Here is a 19860-nt window from a genome sequence, read left to right on the forward strand (position 1 = left end):
TAAATAAATAAATAATTAAAAAAAAGAAATAGGGAAGGAATAGAGAAGAAAATGAGAAGAGTATGCCACTTTTTATGTTTATAGGGAGGAGGCTGAATGGATACACCTAAATAATAAGAGGAATTATTATTTATCAGGGATTTACAGGTGATTTTTCAGGTTACCTACAGTGAACATTTTTAAATCACACAGTATTAGGCATTTTCTTTTCAATGCTTTAAAACTTTAGGTTTTAGCAATATTTTGTTAGTGCAGTATATTGCTATTTAGTTTTATGCATAGGCTGCCCTGCAGTTTCTGAATTGCTTGGTGTACTTTTAAAATGTGTCTGTAGATATATATACACACATACTGTGGGACATCCTGATCAGATGAGGAGCCAGTGGCATAAGCAGTAAAAGATTTCACCCAAGACAGAACAAAAGAGCTAGAAGTTTATTAAATACACTGCAAGGGAACGGCAGGCAAGACAGCAAAGGAGAGACTGTCTGCAACAAGGCAGTGTTGAGGGACCAGTTATAGCGCAGAGTGAGAAATTATGGGAATGTATTGAATTTTCCCTTTTTTGGTTAACTGTGCCTGGTTTTATATAGCACTTTGGCTAGTTATGGCCTCTGGCTAGGTCACTTAATGAGCCTGTTTACATCAGCTTGGCGGTCACTGTGGGCCCTTTCATCTTGCTCAAGTTCCATTGCTCAAACCTATTGCCTAAAAGCAGCCTCTGCATTTATATTTATATTTATATTTATATTTATATTTATATTTATCCTTATACCTGAATTTATATAATACGTGTGTGTGTGTGTGTGTGTGTGTGTGTATTTTATGTATTCATTCATTTATTTAGGTCTTGTATTAACCAATCACACAGAATCACCAGTCCAGTCCTTTACGGTAAACATGGAGAAAAGATGATGGTGTAATAATCTTCTAGCCTAGTGTTGAAGAGAAGAATTTCAGAATCTCTGACTTATTTTGAAAATCCAAACGTTTATTGATGGTGTTAAATTAAGAAAGCTATTGAATTTTATGTATGTAGCTTCTGTGTGATCATATTACTAAACTTTATTATAAGTTGTAATAGTTTTTCAGTTGATTCTCTTGGATTTTCTAGGTATATAATCATTTCATTTACAGATAATGATTACCCTTTTCCACAATACTTATGGTCTGTATGTTATATAACATCCCCCAAAATGGAATAGTTGTTTAAAAAATGAGTAGTTCTTAAAATAACATAGAAATATGAGACCTATGTATCATGAAATGAAAAAACAGAGTTAACATAGTCCTATCCTAGGTATGGTATAATCCAGTCTTTATTTTAAAAAACAAAGCAAGCACTGCATAGAGAGCTTGATTTGAGAAGATTACTCTTTCCTTCAAAATTTCTGTACTAATTTAGGTACCTGTCTTAGTTTGCTTGGATTGCCATAACAAAAAAGCATAGACTTGATGGCTTAAAGCCCAGTCTAAAGGCTGGGGAGTCTAAGATCAAGGTGCCAGCTGATTCAGTTTCTGATGTGAGCTCTCTTCCTGGCTTGCAGAAGCGATCTCCTTACTGTTTCTTCCCTTGGCAAGGAGGGAGAGAAAGAGAGAAAGGGAAAAAAAGAGGGGTGGAGTGACAGAATGAGGGAGAATGAGAATGATCTCTCTTCCTGTTCTAACAAGACCACAGTCCTATCAGATTAGGGCCCCACCCTTATGTCTTCATTTAAGTTTAACCTTAATTACTTCCTAAAGACTTGAGCCAGATATAGTTACACTGAGGGTTAGGGCTTCAACATGACTGGGGGTGGGGGGGGGGGAAGGGGTGCACAATTCAGTTCAGAGCAGTGCCTAATTTTTTCCCCTGATCTCTTCAGAAATCCTATGTTTAATTTTATTTCAGACAGAACTAGTTTAATTATTTCTTATGACTTTCTTAAAAGACTTGTTACTTTACAGTGTATCATAGAAATTTTATCTCAGTTTAACTTCATGAATCATTTCTTCTTAGACACAAAATCGAATGAAGCTAATGGCCGACAACTACGAGGATGACCACTTCAAATCATCCCATTCCAATCAAACCAATCATAAACCCTCCCCAGACCAGGTAAGACTGTTCGTGAATGTTTTATAAAAACAAATGTGCTTTTATTTTCATGTATTTTATACTAGCATGTTATAAATGCCAGAGTATAAGTTAGAAAAATAAAAATAAATAATTAATTTCTGAAATCTCCTTCACTCATATTTTTAAACACAGATTTAATTTCTGTGCAGGAAGATGGTGGTAGATGATTCTGAATATTTTAAGAGGAGATACTCAAAAGATCTGAGGACCATAAGGAATCCTTGAATTAGTTGAGAAAAAAATTAATCTCAGAAATACATACTAATTTGTAAATGTCCTACTTTTCTTATTAAAACAGTGCCTTATTTAAAAAAAAAAAAAAGACTTGTGACTCAGTAAGACAGAATTCTGTTTAGAGATTACTATTGTTTAATTGCAAATTTTTAAATCTCTCATCATCACCTATTGTAAAGAGTAAAAATTTTTTCTCTCCCATTTCCTTGGTTGATTCCTCAAGTATATGTTATTCTCAAGGAAAATTGTTGACCTTCAGCTTCTCATCAATGCAAAAGAGGCATTGATAAGTCTGAAGGGAACCATACTCTACTTCAGCCTTTTGGAAGAAGGGAACTCTCCCAAGATCTTGAAAATGATGGATGGGAGAGAGTGATGAACAGATTACCTCATATCCCATTGCCAAAAATCAGATTTCAACATCTCCATCACACTCAATCTTAAAATATATAGCTGAAGGGAAAAAAATAATAGTTAAGTAATTACATCCATATGACTAAAGAGCCAAGGAAAACTCCCCCACTAAACATCTCCATTGAATGTCTTAGAAGAAGAAATATTGCAGATGAAAACAGCAATAATACCCAAATTACAATTTCTTCTAGGATTCAGAAGATACAGTCACAGTATGATGACGTTTACTAAGCCTGTTGAGGCTAGTCTTATATTTTAGCGGGAAAACAATACCAATCTTAATGTAGGCAGAATGCGGAACAATCTGCCTGATGTCAGCCATCTTTCTTTGCCAAAAAATGATTTTGCTATCTCTGCCTGTTCTTGAGACCCAGAATTAAATTTATGCCAGTGTATATACGATGAGTACTAGATCCTTTCCTTGAAACAGGTTTTGATCATGAATAAATACAAGAAATTGGATGCCTGGGAGTAGTGGGAGGAAAACAGAAATGAGGAAAGTTTGAAGAAAAGGCAAAAATAAAGAAATCCTCCAACCTGATAATTTTGCCCAGATCCAGCCCTGGGATAGACACAGTGTCTTGGAAGGGTAGGAAAGTAGAAGTGTAATGACAAACTAATTACTAATTTGGGCAGGTTAGGGAATTTAGAAAGTTAGAACCTAATATAAAAGGAGTCAGGAAATTAGAGACCATTTTCTTCTACTACATTATGCTTATGTCTTTGTTTTAAATACTAACCAACTCTTTTTCATTCCCATGCTGCTCTGGGGCATTGTTCCCTTTGTCATCTCTCTCCCCTAGGATGAGGAGGAGGGTATATGGGCATAGCCAATCAGATGCTCTTAGTTCAGCCATTTTGTTCAGAACGGTGAGAAACACCTTTCCTTAACTATAGATATGTTTTTTGTTTGTTTGCTTTCAATTTTTTTTTTTTTACACAATCATTCTCACATCTTATTTTCCTGTAATTCATGAAGTTGTTTGGTGTGCTTTCTGTTTTCTCATTTTCACATGATTCCTGTGTGTATTTCTTTGCTTCTGACATAGTGGGATTGGGTTTTGTGGGTTTTTTTTTTCTTTTTGTGTGTCAATAGTCACTTTTATAATTTCTTTTTATACATTTTTGGGAGAACTTCCAGGGCATATAATTAAATTTCTCCTGTTGTGATTTTATTAATAAACTGCCTTATCTAGCATGATTTTACAGTGTCCTGGTAAGGTTTACAGTGACTTACATCAAACTGGAACTAGAAAATTGATCAAATACTCTGCCAGTAGGTTTGGGATATACTTTTTATGATAATTAATTATAAATATATGCCTTTAAAAAAAATTGTACTGTAAACTAAAACCTTTGTTTCTGCCTGTAAAAGGAGGCTCTGAATTCTCAGGGTCAGTGGTTCTTATAAAGTGCCTACCAAGGACATTCCCCTAGAGCTTTGACATTACTCTCAAACTGTCCTTAAAAATAAGAAGTAAAGGAAGACCTTTGAAAAAGTCGGTTTAAATAATTCTTTTTCCTCTCTTTTATTGATTGCTGCTGTATTAAACAGTTGCCAGGACACTGTCTAGATTTTCCTTTTCAGGCCAATTGGCTGGAAAATATAGTCCAGCTGTGGCAGTATCTCCCTTTGATCTGATGCCCTGGAGGTTTGACTAAGGAAATCCTTTTCTTAGAAAAAATAATAATTATAATTAATAAGTTCACACATATTGGTGGCCTTGCACTCCCTGGATTCACTGCCCTTGCTTATTGGTGATCTCACTCTTTTGGAGTCCGTTCTCTCTGAAAAGTCTGTGTCTTGGTGTTACACTTCTTAAAATGATGAGGACATGTATAGACCTCTCACTAGCAAACACAGCCAAGAAGGATGATGAGGTAAGTTGTGGAAAGGGGCATATACCGTGAAGATGGGAACCTCTCCAAATCACTTTATCCTGAGGGTGTACAAGGCAAAATGTGTATCAGCCAAAAAGCTCTTTGGGTTAGTGTGTTGCATGCCAGGCAAAGCTAAAGCTGAGAAAATTCATGTGCTAATTCTCTTTATCTATACTGCCCCCTGCAAGGGAATTTATTTGTCATCATGAAGGATGTGGGGGCCATCCAGTAGTTGAATGTAGAATACCAATCCACTCCCTCTAAATGAATCTGCCTTGTCTGTTTTGGCAGAATATAGGAGCCTCTTGGTATGCCTTAGCAGGAAGCACATCCCTGATGTATATGAATAGGATTATATTGGTTGAATACCCTTTTTCTAGCCAATCAGAAGAGACAAGTTAGTGTTACAGGAAAGAAGAGGCATTGATAACTTCACCAGGAGACTGAAAGATAAACAAACCTACACATAGACTTGTTCCTAAAGTCTCCATTTTATTTTCTCATCTTCCCTAGTAGAATAGCTGCTAGTAAGAGTTCAAATGCTATTGATTTTGTTGGTTTTTTTTTTAATTATTGCACTGTTGAGCTTACTGCACTAAAATATTAATTGCCAGTGGTTTAACAGTACGGTTGCAATTACCTGGCCGTAACTGGAGTTTCTATGATATGCTATTAAAAAATTTTTGAAAATGTCTTAAAACATTTTGTTCATGTTTATATATATGTATATGTCTGTAAATGTCATAATATCATAAGGGTTTTACCTAAAGAAATTCATGAGTGACCCCTAGAACATTACAGAAGTCTTGGCTTGATCTCAGTTTTCTTCACTTGTTTTCTTGCTAATTCTAGAGAACAGATTTTCTTAACAAAAGTTCAGATTTTTGAAATTGATGATTTCCCTTTCCAAACTTAAGTATGTGAATAATGCTTTACAACTAAAATATTTTATAAAACACGGTATATATGTCAGCAAAGCATGAGTCGTACTAGGTATAATCAGTACTCAGACAGGGAGAATCAGAAGTAGAGACCTGAAAGGGGTCTAGGCAATTTCACAAGAAGTGGTAGAACATAACAGTTAAGAGTGGAGGCTTTGGAGTAGAATGCTTCTGGTCAGATCCTACCACCACCATGTATTAGCTTGTGACTTTGGACAAGGTATTTAATCTCCTCGCACTTCAGTTTCTTCATCTTTCTAACGGAGGTTGTTGTGAGAAGCAGATGAGTTGTTAGAGGCATAAACTCTGGAGCCAGACTGCACAGCTTTGCACCTAGACTCCTCCACCTTCTTTGTGGCCTGGGGAAATTAACTCATTCTTTGAACGCCACTTTTTCTGTAAAAAGGGATTATTTTATTTATTTGTTTTTATTTATTTATTTATTTATTTATTTTGAGAGGAAGAAAAGAGAAGAGGGGAGAGGGAGGGATAGAGGGAGACGGAGAGACTTAATTAACAGGCTTTTCATGCTTGGTGCAGTGCCCGACATGGAACAGGATCTCACAACCAGGAGATCCTGACCTGAGCTGAAATCAAGAATCAGACATTTAAGCAACGGGCCACCCAGGTGCCCCGGTAAAAATGGTTTTATTACTGGCCTACTTTGTAGTGTTGTTGGACAGATTAATAAGTTAACGTATATGAAATGAATTGAACAGTGCTTTCACCATGTACTCTGTTATTATATTTGTTGTTGCCGTTGTCATCATTAACTTGAATCCATCTCTAGGAAGTAGTCAGTGTTTAGTAAGTGTTAACTATTTTTATTAATGTCTAGTCAGTGCCCTCATTCTGTAGGTAAGGGTGCAAATAAATAAATAAATAAATAAATAAAAGGATTTAGATGTGATGTTAAGGTCCCCAGGCATTTCTGTGCTCTGGAAAGAGGAGCTCATAGCTGACAGTGAAAGAGATAATCTAAGACATACATATTAGTGATTATATCTCCCTTTTCATCACCAAAAATGTAATCTCTTATATCCTGAGGAATTTTTTCCCTTGAGAAAACACCTTGAATTTTTCTGTAAAAGAAATTCATTCATTGAAACTTTCATTGAATTTGCTGTCATTACCCTCCAGAGACACACAGAATAAAACAAGTGTTAGCTTTAATTAGAAAACATGAGAGTCCCTTCTCTCTCCTCTCAACCTATAGAGAATCCATGTGAAATGTGTCCCTGCTACTGACTATCCCCTTAATTTGTGTTTTCTTTCTTGTTGTTCCCTGAGAGTAGAATGTAGGCCCTGTGGGGACAGGGACTTTAATATGTTTGCTTTTGTATTTCTATTATCTAAAATAATGACTAGTATGCAATAGGCCCTCAGCAAGTATATATTGAATTAATTAACTTCTGAATTCATGAAGTCCAGAGAAGAAACAGTAAAGTTTACATTGAAACCAAGAGCATAGAATTAGCTGTTACCTTTAATATCAGCATTACTAGTACAAAAAAGGAAAATTTTGAAAGGGGAGATAGGAAAAATATCTATAAACAAAAGACTTAGAGAAATGTTAAGAATTTAAAGGAAAGTCATAATGAAGTCATAGAATCTGGCCCCTGTAATTTCATACTAAATAAAAAACAGTTGAGTATAATTTAGAAATCTTTTCTACTTGAAAACTGAACATCCTTCAGTTTTCAGTTTAATTTAGTATAATTTAGTTTAATTTAATTTTAGTATAAATTAGTTTTAATTTATAAGTTAATAAATTAATTTAAATTAGTATAAATTTAGTATAATTTAATTTCAGTATAACTTAGAAATCTTTTCTACTTGAAAATTGAACATCCTAAAGTAGAAAACAGTTTTCTGCTTGAAAACTGAATATCCTTCAGGTGGAAACTTTTCTCCAAATAACCTGTAGTTCATAGCCATCAAGAAGAGCCCACAGCATACTAGGCCATACCATGGCCATGTGCTCTTCGTGGACCTCATTCTGGGGAAGCGCTTTGTATAAACTGGCACCAGACGCCTCAAGTAAAGGAAGTACTTGTCAAAAAGCTTAGCAGTTGGCCTTGTTATAAAACCATCTCACTAAAATCTAGAAATGAGTTGAATGACTATTAGATCAGCTCTATAGCCTCTCAAAACATGATTTGAACCAATAAGTTATGAAACTTTTCTTTTTTAATTAGAGATGATATCAGTGTTAAGAAAAGCTTTTAAGACAAATGTTTTAAAACAAGTGTGTCTTTCTTTAGGCATTTCCTTTTCCTCATTGTCTGTCCTAATTGAGTTGTCCACAGAATCTTCTTCTTATCACTTTGAACCATCCTGAAAGTATTCTCTTGGTTAGTACTACAGTGGAGATCTCTTAAATCTCTAGAGAATGTATCTCTAGAAGAGGGGTATTAGATTAAGATGTTACAGAATTTTGGGGGTAGTGCATTAGAATATTTTGTCAGTGTGGTCCAAATTGTTTATTGGACCAACTGTTTAAACAGTTTGGACAATACCAGGATCAGTTTTTGACATAACAGCCAAGAAAGAATTTGACCTTGTATTTTCAGAAGTGGATCAGAGAGTTTAGCAAGATGCTTCTTTCCTAAAAAGTTTGGCAAGACCAATAGAATTAAGGAAGTAGGAAAATCCTAGTTGTAGGAAAAGATAACATTTGTTAAACACTATGGGCCAAACACTTTCATATCTCTTATCCCATAATTAATTTTCACAACCACTCTGAGAGCATGTTTATCAGTGAGGAAACAGCTCGTACAAGTTAAATAATTTTCCAAGATTATACAGGTAACAAGCGGCAGACATTTTAACCCAAGACTGACATCATATTCCCATGCCCTTTCCACTCTACCATAATTTAAAGAGAAGGAATATTCTACTTTACAGTTCTTCAGTAGAAGTATGTTGAATTGAATTGTATTTCTGTGTATGAAAGTAACAAAACTGCCTTTGCCAGTAAGGGATTTTCCTTATAATAAAGGAACCTAAGTGGATTTCTGACTTCACTTCACTGATTTTTTTAAAAATAAATATAACTATCCAAGAATCTGGTGACAAATTTAGAACTGTAGAGATTAAGAAGGGACAAGAAATGGACCTTGGAGGGTGGATAAAGTTTGGGTGGACGGAAGAGGAAAGAAAAAGAATTTTAGATGGGAACTACCTTGAAGGAAGGCCCTAAGAAGGAGAAGGGGCCAGTGCAGAAACCAGCCGTGCTAGGACAAAGGATGTCATTGTCCTTTTATTTTTTCATTGTTTCGTCCTACCCATATTTCTGTTTTAATATAGGGTACCCATGATTCAAATAAAAAAAACTACAAATATGTTTCACAAGAACAGTTTTATTTTGAACTTTACAAAAGATTAAAATAGCAGTCAGGGGGCACCTAGGTGGCTCAGTCATTAAGCCTCTGCCTTTGGCCCAGGTCATGATCCCAGGGTTCTGGGATCAAGCTCTGCATTGGGCTCCCTGCTCCACAGGAAGCCTGCTCCTCCCTCTCCCATTCCCCCTGTTTGTGTTCCCTCTCTCACTCTGTCTGTTTCTGTCAAAAAAAAAAACCAAATAAAATCTTTTAATTAATTAATTGATTGATTTGATTAAATACCAGTCAGCCTCCCCTGAACATTGTCTGAACCTGTGTTCTGAATTCTTCTTAATCTACTTCTTCTTTTTTTTTTTTTTTCTCTTAATCTACTTCTGATGCTGTAGGGTCCTAGTCAGAATGTGGGCTTTGGACCAGATTGTCTAGTTCCAAACATCTGTGTACCTACTTTATTCATTTGTAAAATGATAATAGTAATATACCAACCTCATAGGATTGTTGGATGACTAAATGATATAATATAAAACCTTTAAAATATTGTATATCGTGGTTGCTTGATTAATGTTAATTATTAATGTCTGCAACATGAAGACACATTGACAATTTATAGCATGATGTTCACCTCCCTTCCCTTCCTGCCTCCCTCCCTCTCTTCATGCATTCTCTTTCTCCCTCTTGGTTCTTTTGTTCTTTTGAATAGTAGGATTAGGTGGGAATTCATTAATAGTTACCGTTGGATTCAAGGTATTCTTCTATCACCTAAACTCCAGTTTAGTAGTATTTCCTGTATACTCTCCTCTAAGAAGTGCACAAATTAAGTTTCGGTATTCTGTGAGTTTTGACAAATGTATATGCATATACTTGTGTAACCTCAACCCCTAGTGAGATACAGAAAGGGCTTAGCAAATTAAGCATCACACAGTAAAGGTGCCTGGGGGGTTCAGTTGGTTGAGTGTCTGACTCTTGATCTCGGTTCAGGTCTTGATCTCACAGTTGTGAGTTCAAGCCCTGCATTGGGCTCCACACTGGGCATGGAGCCTACTTAAAAAAAAAAAAAAAAGGCATGTAGTAAATATTTTGGTCTCTGTAGCAACTACTGACGTCTGCCCCTATAGTGGAAAAGCATCAGTGGACAATAAGTAATTAAATAAGAATGGCTCTGTCCCAATAAAGCTTTATTTATAGTCACTAAGATTTGAATGTCATGGAATTTTCACGTATCATGAAATAGTTTTTCCCAACCATTAAAAAATGCAAAAACTGTTTTTTGCCAGTAGGCTTACAAAAATGACAGCTGCCTAGATGTAGACCATTTGACCATTGAGGTTTACAGATGTTCTGATACAGAACATTACCATCTCCCAAGAAAAATTTTTCTTGCCTTTTTCCAGTCTGTACCTACTCTCACACCTAGAGGCAAACAGTTAATGTTTGTGCATTTCTTTGACGTAACTTAGTTTTCCTGTTCTGGAACCACATACAAATGGAAATCATATAGTCTGTACTGTTGTGTAAGACTTCTTTTACTCAGCATAATACATTTAAAATTTATTAATTTTCGTGAATTAAGGACCTAAATGTGAGACCTGAAACCATAAAAATCCTAGAGGAGAGCACACACAATAATTTCTCTGACTTCACATATACCAGCATCTTTCTAGATATGTCTCCTGAGGCAAAGGAAACAAAAGCAAAAATAAACTATTAGGACTATATCAAAATTAAAAGCTTTTGCACAGCAAAGGAAACAACCAAAAAAACTAAAACACAACCTACTGAATGTGAGAAGATATTTGCAAATGATATATCTGATAAAGTGTTAGTATCCAAAATGTGTAAAGAACTTATACATAACTCAACACCCCAAAAATAATAATAATAGTACCATTAAAAATGGGCAGAAGACTTGAATAGACATTTCTCCAAAGAAGACATCTAGATGGCCCACAGACACATGAAACAACATGACTCATTATCAGGAAAATGCAAATCAAAACTACAATGAGATACCATCTCACACCTGTCAGAATGGCCAAAATCAAAAGCTCAAGAAATAACAAGTGCTGATGAGGATGTGGGGAAAAAAGGAAACCTAACCTAGTGCACTGTTGAGCATCTAACTCTTGATCTCAATTCAGGTCTGAATCTCAGTGTTGTGAGTCACCGTAGACTCTTTTCATACTGGGCGTGGAAAAAAATAGAACTATGATCCAATAATAACACTACTGGGTATTTAAAAGTGTGTGTGTGTGTGTGTGTGTGTGTGTGTAAAATGGAATATTACTCAGCCATAAAGAAGAATGAAGTTTTGAGGCACCTGGGTGGCTCAGTAGGTTAAAGCCTCTGCTTTTGGCTCAGATCATAATCCCAGGGTCCTGGGATCAAGCCCCACATCAGCCTTTCTGCTTGGCAGGGAGCCTGCTTCTCCCTCTCTCTCTCTGCCTACTTGTGATCTCTGTCAAATAAATAAATAAAACCTTCAACAAAAAAAAAAAAGGAATGAAGCCTTAATTTAAAAAAGGGGGGAGAATGAAGTCTGGCCATTGTTAACAACATGGGTGGAACTAGAGAGTATAATGCTAAGCTAAATAAGCTAGTGAAAGGAAGACAGATACCATATGATATCACTCATATGTGTAATTTAAGAAGTAAAGGAGAAGAGAGAGATAAAAACCAAAAACCAGACTCTTTAACAATAGAGAACATGCTGATGGTCACCAGAGTGGAGATGGGTGGTGGATGGGTGAAAAAGGTAAAGGAGATTAAGGGCACCCTTATCTTGATACTGGTTGAGTCCTGATTTGGGACCGAGGATGTGATCTATTCTGGAGAATGTTTCGTGTGCACTAGAGAAGAATGTGTATTCTGTTGCTTTGAGATGAAAAGTTCTGAATATATCTGTGATGTCCATCTGGTCCAGTGTGTCGTTTAAGGCCTTTATTTCCTTGCTGATCTTTTGCTTGGATGATCTGTCCATTTCAGTGAGGGGAGTGTTAAAGTCCCCTACTATTATTGTATTATTGTTGATGTGTTTCTTTGATTTTGTTATTAATTGGTTTATATAGTTGGCTGCTCCCACGTTGGGGGCATAGATATTTAAAATTGTTAGATCTTCTTGTTGGGCAGACCCTTTGAGTATGATATAGTGTCCTTCCTCATCTCTTATTATAGTCTTTGGCTTAAAATCTAATTGATTGCCACTCCTGCTTTCTTCTGATGTCCATTAGCATGGTAAATTCTTTTCCACCCCCTCACTTTAAATCTGGAGGTGTCTTCGGGCTTAAAATGAGTTTCTTGGAGGCAACATATAGATGGGTTTTGTTTTTTTATCCATTCTGATACCCTGTGTCTTTTGACAGGGGCATTTAGCCCATTAACATTCAGGGTAACTATTGAGAGATGTGAATTTCGTGCCATTGTATTGCCTGTAAGGTGACTGTTACTGTATATGGTCTCTGTTCCTTTCTGATCTACCACTTGTAGGCTCTCTCTTTGCTTAGAGGACCCCTTTCAATATTTCCTGTAGAGCTGGTTTGGTGTTTGCAAATTCTTTCAGTTTTTGTTTGTCCTGGAAGCTTTTAATCTCTCCTTCTATTTTCAATGATAGCCTAGCTATCATTGGATAGCTAGGATAGAGTATTCTTGGCTGCATGTTTTTCTCGTTTAGTGCTCTGAAAATATCATGCCAGCTCTTTCTGGCCTGCCAGGTCTCTGTGGATAAGTCAGCTGCCAATCTAATATTTTTACCATTGTATGTTACAGACTTCTTTTCCCAGGCTGCTTTCAGGATTTTCTCTTTGTCACTGAGACTTGTAAATTTTACTATTAGGTGATGGGGTGTGGGCCTATTCTTACTGATTTTGAGGGGCGTTCTCTGAACCTCCTGAATTTTGATGCTCGTTCCCTTTGCCATATTGGGGAAATTCTCCCCAATAATTCTCTCCAGTATACCTTCTGCTCCCCTCTCTCTTTCTTCTTCTTCTGGAATCCCAATTACTCTAATGTTGTTTCGTCTTACGGTGTCACTTATCTCTCAAATTCTCCCCTCGTGGTCCAGTAGCTGTTTGTCCCTCTTTTGCTCAGCTTCTTTATTCTCTGTCATTTGGTCTTCTATATCACTAATTCTTCTGCCTCATTTATCCTAGCAGTGAGAGCCTCCATTTTTGATTGCACCTCATTAATAGCTTTTTTGATTTCAACTTGGTTAGATTTTAGTTCTTTTATTTCTCCAGAAAGGGCTTTTATATCTCCCGAGAGGGTTTCTTTAATATCTTCCATGCCTTTTTTGAGCCCGGCTAGAACCTTGAGAATTGTCATTCTGAACTCTAGATCTGACATATTACCAATGTCTGTATTGATTAGGTCCCTAGCCTTCGGTACTGCCTCTTGTTCTTTTTTTTGTGGTGAATTTTTCCATCTTGTTATTTTATCCAGGTAAGAGTATATGAAGGAGGGACGCCTGGGTGGCTCAGTTGGTTAAGCGGCTGCCTTCGGCTCAGGTCATGATCCCAGCGTCCTGGGATCGAGTCCCACATCAGGCTCCTTGCTTGGCAGGGAGCCTGCTTCTCCCTCTGCCTCTGCCTGCCACTCTGTCTGCCTGTGCTTGCTCTCACTTCTCTCTCTATGACAAATAAATAAAATAAAATCTTTAAAAAAAAATTTTTTTTAAAAAAGAGTATATGAAGGAGCAAGCAAAATACTAAAAGGGTGGCAACAACCCCAGGAAAATATGCTTTAACCAGATCAGAAGAGATCCCAAATCGTGAGTGGGGAGAAAGGGAATAAAAAGAGGTTCAAAAAGGAAGAAAGAAAAAAAAGAAAAAAAAAAGAAAGAAAGGAAAAGAATTTAAAAAAAAACGAATAAAGAAAAATATAAAAAAGAAAAATATATATATTAGATAAACTAGTTAAAAAACGTTAAAAAAGAAAAGGGTAAAAGTTAAAAAAAAATTTTACCAGAAGGCGAGAAAAAAAACAAAAAATGAAAAAGAAAAAAATTAAATTATCTGCAAGACTAAAAAAAATCACAGGAAGAAAGCCATGAGTTTCGTATTTGCTTTCTCCTCCTCTGGAATTCTGCTGCTCTTCTTGGTAGGTGAACTTGGTCTCGGCTGGATTTCTGGGGGAGGGGCCTGGTGTAGTGATTCTCAAGTTCTTTGCCCCAGGCGGAATTGCACCGCCCTTACCAGGGGCCGGGGTGAGTAATCCGCTCAGGTTTGCTTTCAGGAGCTTTTGTTCCCTGAGCGCTTTCCGTAGAGTTCCGGAGGACGGGAACACAAATGGCGGCCTCCTGGTCTCCGGCCCGGAGGAGCCGAGAGCCCAGGGCCGCACATCTCAGTGCGCCCTCAGAGAACAGCGCCCAGTTACTCCCGTCTGCCTGACCTCCGGCCGCGCTCCGAGCTCACCGAGCGACCGGTTCAAGGTAACACCGAGCTGTGATCTTACTGTCGGCTCTGTCTCTGTAGCCGGCTTTCCCGTTCCAATACCCGCAAGCTCTGCGACACTCAGACACCCCCGATTCTTCTGTGATCCTACGGGACCTGAGGCCACACTGACCCCGTGCCTCTGGAGCGATGTCCCTCAGCGGAACAGACTTTTAAAAGTTCTGATTTTGTGCTCTGTTGCTCCGCCGCTTGCTGGGAGCTGGCCCCTCCCCCTGGGGTCTATCTTCCCGTCGCTTTGGATTCACGTCTCCGCCAGTCCTACCTTTCAGAAAGTGGTTGTTTTTCTGTTTCCAGAATTGCTGTTGTTCTTCTCTTCGATCTGCCGATGGATCTGCAGGTGTTTGCAATTTTTAGATAAGCTATCTAGCTGATCTCCTGGTAGCTGAAGTAGTCTCAGCCTGCTACTTCTCCGCCATCTTGACTCCTCCCCCCAAGGGCACCCTTATCTTGATGTTCACAGTCGTATATAGAACTTTGAATCACTATATTGTATACCTGAAACTATTACAACACTGTTAACTACACTGGAATTAAATTCATTTATTTTCTTAATTGTAGAAGTTTATTTTTATTGCTGAGTAGTATTCCATTGTGTGATGACTGATCACAGTTCATTTGGACCTCTTGAATAATCTGGCTCATTTCTAGTTTGAGACAGTTATGGATAAAGCTAATATGAACATTCTTATACATGTCTTTTGGTGGACATATGCTTTTATTTCTTTGGGTAACTACCTACAAATGGACTTGCCTTAGTATTATAGTTATATGTTGAGTTTTATAAGAAACTGCTACTTTTTCAAAGTGATATTATCATTTTATGCTCCCACCAGCAACAGATGAGAGTTGTGGTACTCCATATCCTTCTAAACATTTGATACTTTCCATCTTTTTAATTTTGACCATTTTTAGGCTATGGAAAGGTATTTCATTGTGGTTTTCATTTTAATGCTGCCACTGACAAAGTGATGAACACTGTCATGTGTTGACTGGCTATTTGTATGACTTTCTGAAGTATCTGAAGAAAGTACTTCTGTCCTTTCTGAAGTATCTGCTCAAATGTGTGTTTTTAATTGGATTTTATCTTATTAAGTTGTAGGCATTCTTCATATGGCCTAGATACCAGTCGTTTTTGAGATAAATATTTTGCAAATATTTTCTCCTAATCTGTGGCTTGTGTATTCAGTTATTTTAATGGTGTTTTTTCATTATCAAAAGTCTTTAATTTATTCAAGTCTTATTTATCAGTTCTTTTTAAAGATTTTATTTATTTATTTGACAGAGATCACAAGTAGGCAGAGGCAGGCAGAGAGAGAGGGAGCGAGGGAGGCAGGCACCCTGCCAAGCAGAGAGCCCAACGCGGGGCTCAATCCCAGGACCCCAGAACCACAACCCAAGCTGAAGGCAGAGGCTCCACTGAGCCACCTAGGCACCCCTATTTATCAGTTTTTAATGGTTATTGCTTTCTGGCTTCTAAGAAACTTTTGCATAACGCATAGAGCTTAAATATTACCCTGGTGGGTTTTTTTTTCCTTTTTCCTTTATTGTTTTGCTTCCACATTTAGTTCTGTAATCCATCTCAAATTTATTCTAGTGTATTTTAAGTTAGGGGTCAAAGTTCTTTTTTCCTGTACACCTTTGTAAAAAAAAAAAAAATCGAAGATGTAAATATGTATCTATGTTTGTGCCTTCTATTTTTTTCATTATTTAATTTGTTGATCTGTATTACCACACTGTCTCAACTACTATAGTTTTGCAATTTGTTAAAGTCTGGTAGTGTAAGTCTTTCAAATTGTTAAGCTTTTTAAAGATGTTTTAGTGATTTCAGGTTGTTTGCATTTTCGTATAAATTTCAGTTTGTCAATTGCTTTTTTTAAAGATTTTATTTATTTCTAGAAAGCGAGCATAGCAGGAGGAATGGCAGGCAGAGGGAGAAACAGACTCCCTGCTGAGCAAGGAGCCAGATGCAAGACTCTGTCCCCGGACCCTGGGGTCATGACCTGACCTGAAGGCAGATGCTTAACTGACTGAGCCTCCCAAGGGGAGTCAATTTCTATGACAGTTTGTCATTTTCTATGACAAATCCTGCAGGAGGGGTATAGAGATTGCATTGATTCTGTAAACCAATTTGGGGACAGTTAACGTCTTACCACTATTAAGTCTTTAAAATCATAAACATACTGTTTCTCCATTTAATTAGATCTTCTTTGGGGTGCCTGAGTGGCTCAGTTGGTTAAACGTCTGCCTTCAACTCAGGTCATGATCCCAGGGTTCTGGGATCATGCCCCGCATCGGGCTCCCTGCTCAGCAGGGTCTGCTTCTTCCCCTCATTCTGCTGCTCCCCCCCAGTTTGTGCTCCCTCTCTCTCTGTCAAATAAATAAATAAAATCTTTTTTAAAAAATTAGATTTTTAACTTTTTTAAAAAGCATTTTATTTATTTATTTGACAGAGAGGGACCGAACACAAGCAGGCAGAGAGGCAGGTGGGGGATAGGGGGAGGGAAGCAGGCTCCCCACTGAACAGAGAGCCCGATGTGGGGCTCAATCCCAGGACCCTGAGATCATGACCTGAGCCAAAGGCAGAGGCTTAACCCACTGAGCCACCCAGGTGCCCCAGATCTTTAACTTTTATCTACAGTGTTTTATTTCAGTTGTTTGCTGCTAATATATAAAAACACAAGTACCTGGAAGTACCTTACAACATTGCCAACTTTTTTTCCTTTTTTTTTTTATTATTTAAAAATCTCTTCTCTTTTTCCTGAAGATTTGCAAAAGTGTCTAGTTTCAGATTTGGGAGTTTTTTCCTAGGTTGTATGGTTATAGATTTCTAGGTTGATTCCATTGTGATCAGAAAATATACTTTATATTATTTTAATATTTTACATTTTCTGAGGCTTATGTTTTGACCTAGAATATCATCCATTTTGGTGCACATACTTTATCTCCTGAAAGGAATGGTATTGTTTAACTGTTACATACAGTATTCTATAAATATCAGGTAGGTCCAGGTGGTTAATAAAGTTGTTCAGATATTCCATGACTTCACTAAAAAACTTATAGGGTGGGGGAGTCCAGTCTATTAGTTGCTGAGAAAGAAATACTAAGATCTTTGAGTATAATTGGTATTTTTCTATTCATCCTTTGAATTCTTCAATTTTTGCTTCATGTATTTGGAAGCTGTTATTATTTATATAACCATTTATGAGTGTTTCATACTCTTGCTAAACTTCTTGTCATTAGGAAATATCTTTATTTCTAGGAATGCTCTCTTAAAATTATTTTACTAGTCTTAAATCAATAAGGAGCAATATAAAGTGACACTAGAGGTCATTTAAATGTTGTCTGGCAAATAATAGGCATTCAATGAATATTTCTTGAATATTGACTTTCTCCAGCTTTTTTTTCTCAAGATTACTATTAACTATTTATGGTCTTTCATGGTTCCATACATATTTAAAGATTATTTATTTCTATGGAAAATGTCTTTGGAAATTCAATAAGGATTACACTGAATCCTAGATTAGATTACTTCATGTAATATGGACATTTTAACAATGTTAATTCTTCCAATTCATGAACGTGGAATATCTTTCCATATATTTGTGTCTTCTGTAGTTTCTTTCATTAATGTCTTACAGTATTCAGTATATAGGTCTTATACCACCTTGGTTAAATTTGTTCCTAGGTATTTTATTCTTTTTGATGTAATTGTAAACAGAATGGGCTCCTTAATTTCTCTTTCTGATAGTTTATTGTTAGTATATAGAGACACAAAAGGGTTTTGTGTATTGATTTTATATCCTACAGCTTTATAGAATTCATTTATTAGCTGTAACAGTTTTTGGTACAGCCTTTAAGGTTCTCTGTATCTAATGTTATGTCATCTGCACATAGTGACAGATTTACATCTTCCTTTCTGATTTGAATGGATTTTATATCTTTTCCTTGCTCAATTGTTCTGGCTAGGACTTCCAATACTTTGGTGGAGAAGTGTGGTAAGAAGGGAGTTGAGGGAAATTGGAGGGGGAGATGAACCATGAGAGACTATGGACTCTGAAAAACAATCTGAGGGTTTCAAAGGGGCAGGGGGTGGGAAGTTGGGTGAGCCTGGTGGTGGGTATTATAGAGGGCACGTATTGCTTGGAGCACTGGGTGTGGTGCATAAACAATGAATTCTGGCACACTGAAAAGAAATCTAAAAAATTTTTTAAAAATCACAAGAATTAAAAAAAAAAAATAGACATTCTTATTGTGTCCTGATCTTAGAGTAAGCACTCCCATTTTTTGGTCGCTGAATATGTTAACTATGGGCTTGTCGTACACGACCTTTATTATATTAAGGTATGTTCCATCTATAAATGGATGTTTAATTTTGTCAAATGCTTTTTCTGCGTCTCGAGATAATCATGTGATTTTTATCCTTCATTTTGTTAGTGTGATGTATTGTGTTGACTAATTTTGCAAATGTTAAAGCATCCTTGCATCATTGGAATAAATTGCAATCAGGGGTGTGATCAGGATCCTTTTATTGTATTGTTGAATTCAGTTTGTGAATATTTTCTTTGAGTATTTTTATGTCCATATTCATCAAGGATATTGGCCTGTAATTATTTTTTCCTGTGACATTTTTTTCTGTTTGTTTTTTTTTTTTTTTTTTTATCATAAAAAGAGTTTGGAAGAGATCCCACTCTTCTGGTGTGTGTGTGTTTTTGTTTTGTTTTTTTTTTAAGAGTTAGAGAAGAATTCCTGTTGATTCTTTAAATGTTTGGTAGAATTCACCAGTGAAACTATCTGGTCCAGGGCTTTTCTGTTTGGAGAGGGTTTGATTATTGATTCAGTCTCCTTACTCAATAATTGTGTGTTTCGGTTTTCTGTTTCTTCATGATTCAAGCTTAGTATTTTGTATGTTTATAGAAATTTATCATTATCTTCTAGGTTGTCTATTTTTTTGGCACGTAATTGTGCCCAGTAGTCTCATGATCCTTGGTATTTCTGTGGTATCAGTTATAACATCTCTTTTATTTCTGATTTTATTTATTTGAATCCTCTCTTCTTTTTTTCTTGGAGAGTCTAGCTATTATTTGTCAATTTTGTTTACCTTTTCAAAAAAACAATTCTTAGTTTATTGAATTTTTTTCTATTATCTTTTTAGTTTCTGTTTCATTTATTTCTGCTCTGATCTTTGGTATCCTCCCTCTACTGACTTTGGACTTTATTTGTCCTTTTTTTAGTTCCTTGAGGTGTAAAATTAGATTGTTTACTTGAGATTTTTCTTGTTTTTTGAGGTTAGACATATATGAACTTCCTTTAGGTTGGTTTTGACATTTTAAACAGAAATAAAGCAAACACTGAAGTAGTCACCTGTGATTTTCTTTATGGACCATCTGCTGAAACATTGGTCTTGAGAAGAGCTGATGATGTATGTACTCTGCAAGTCAATAGTAACTCACTAACTCATAGCCAGGGAAAATACTAGTATGGCT

At 36.5% G+C, this 19860-nt stretch overlaps 1 protein-coding gene across 18 annotated transcripts in view; it reads left to right on the forward strand.

Annotated features, from left to right (window-relative positions):
• Positions 1 to 19860, forward strand: part of ERC1 (ELKS/RAB6-interacting/CAST family member 1) — a 550222-nt gene that overhangs the window by 462966 nt on the left and 67396 nt on the right. For 12 of the 18 annotated variants that reach the window (XM_082738040.1, XM_082738044.1, XM_082738032.1 and 9 more), the window contains one exon: positions 2000 to 2098. In XM_082738040.1, the coding sequence (XP_082594166.1) occupies positions 2000 to 2098 (99 nt within the window). Of the gene's footprint in view, positions 1 to 1999; positions 2099 to 3570; positions 3638 to 19860 lie in introns of those variants that run through there. The other 6 variants (XR_014313630.1, XR_014313634.1, XM_082738036.1 and 3 more) reach the window with 2 other exon arrangements.

This window comes from Mustela nivalis (genome assembly GCF_964662115.1).
Source record: "Mustela nivalis genome assembly, chromosome: 7".
Taxonomy (NCBI): domain Eukaryota; kingdom Metazoa; phylum Chordata; class Mammalia; order Carnivora; family Mustelidae; genus Mustela; species Mustela nivalis.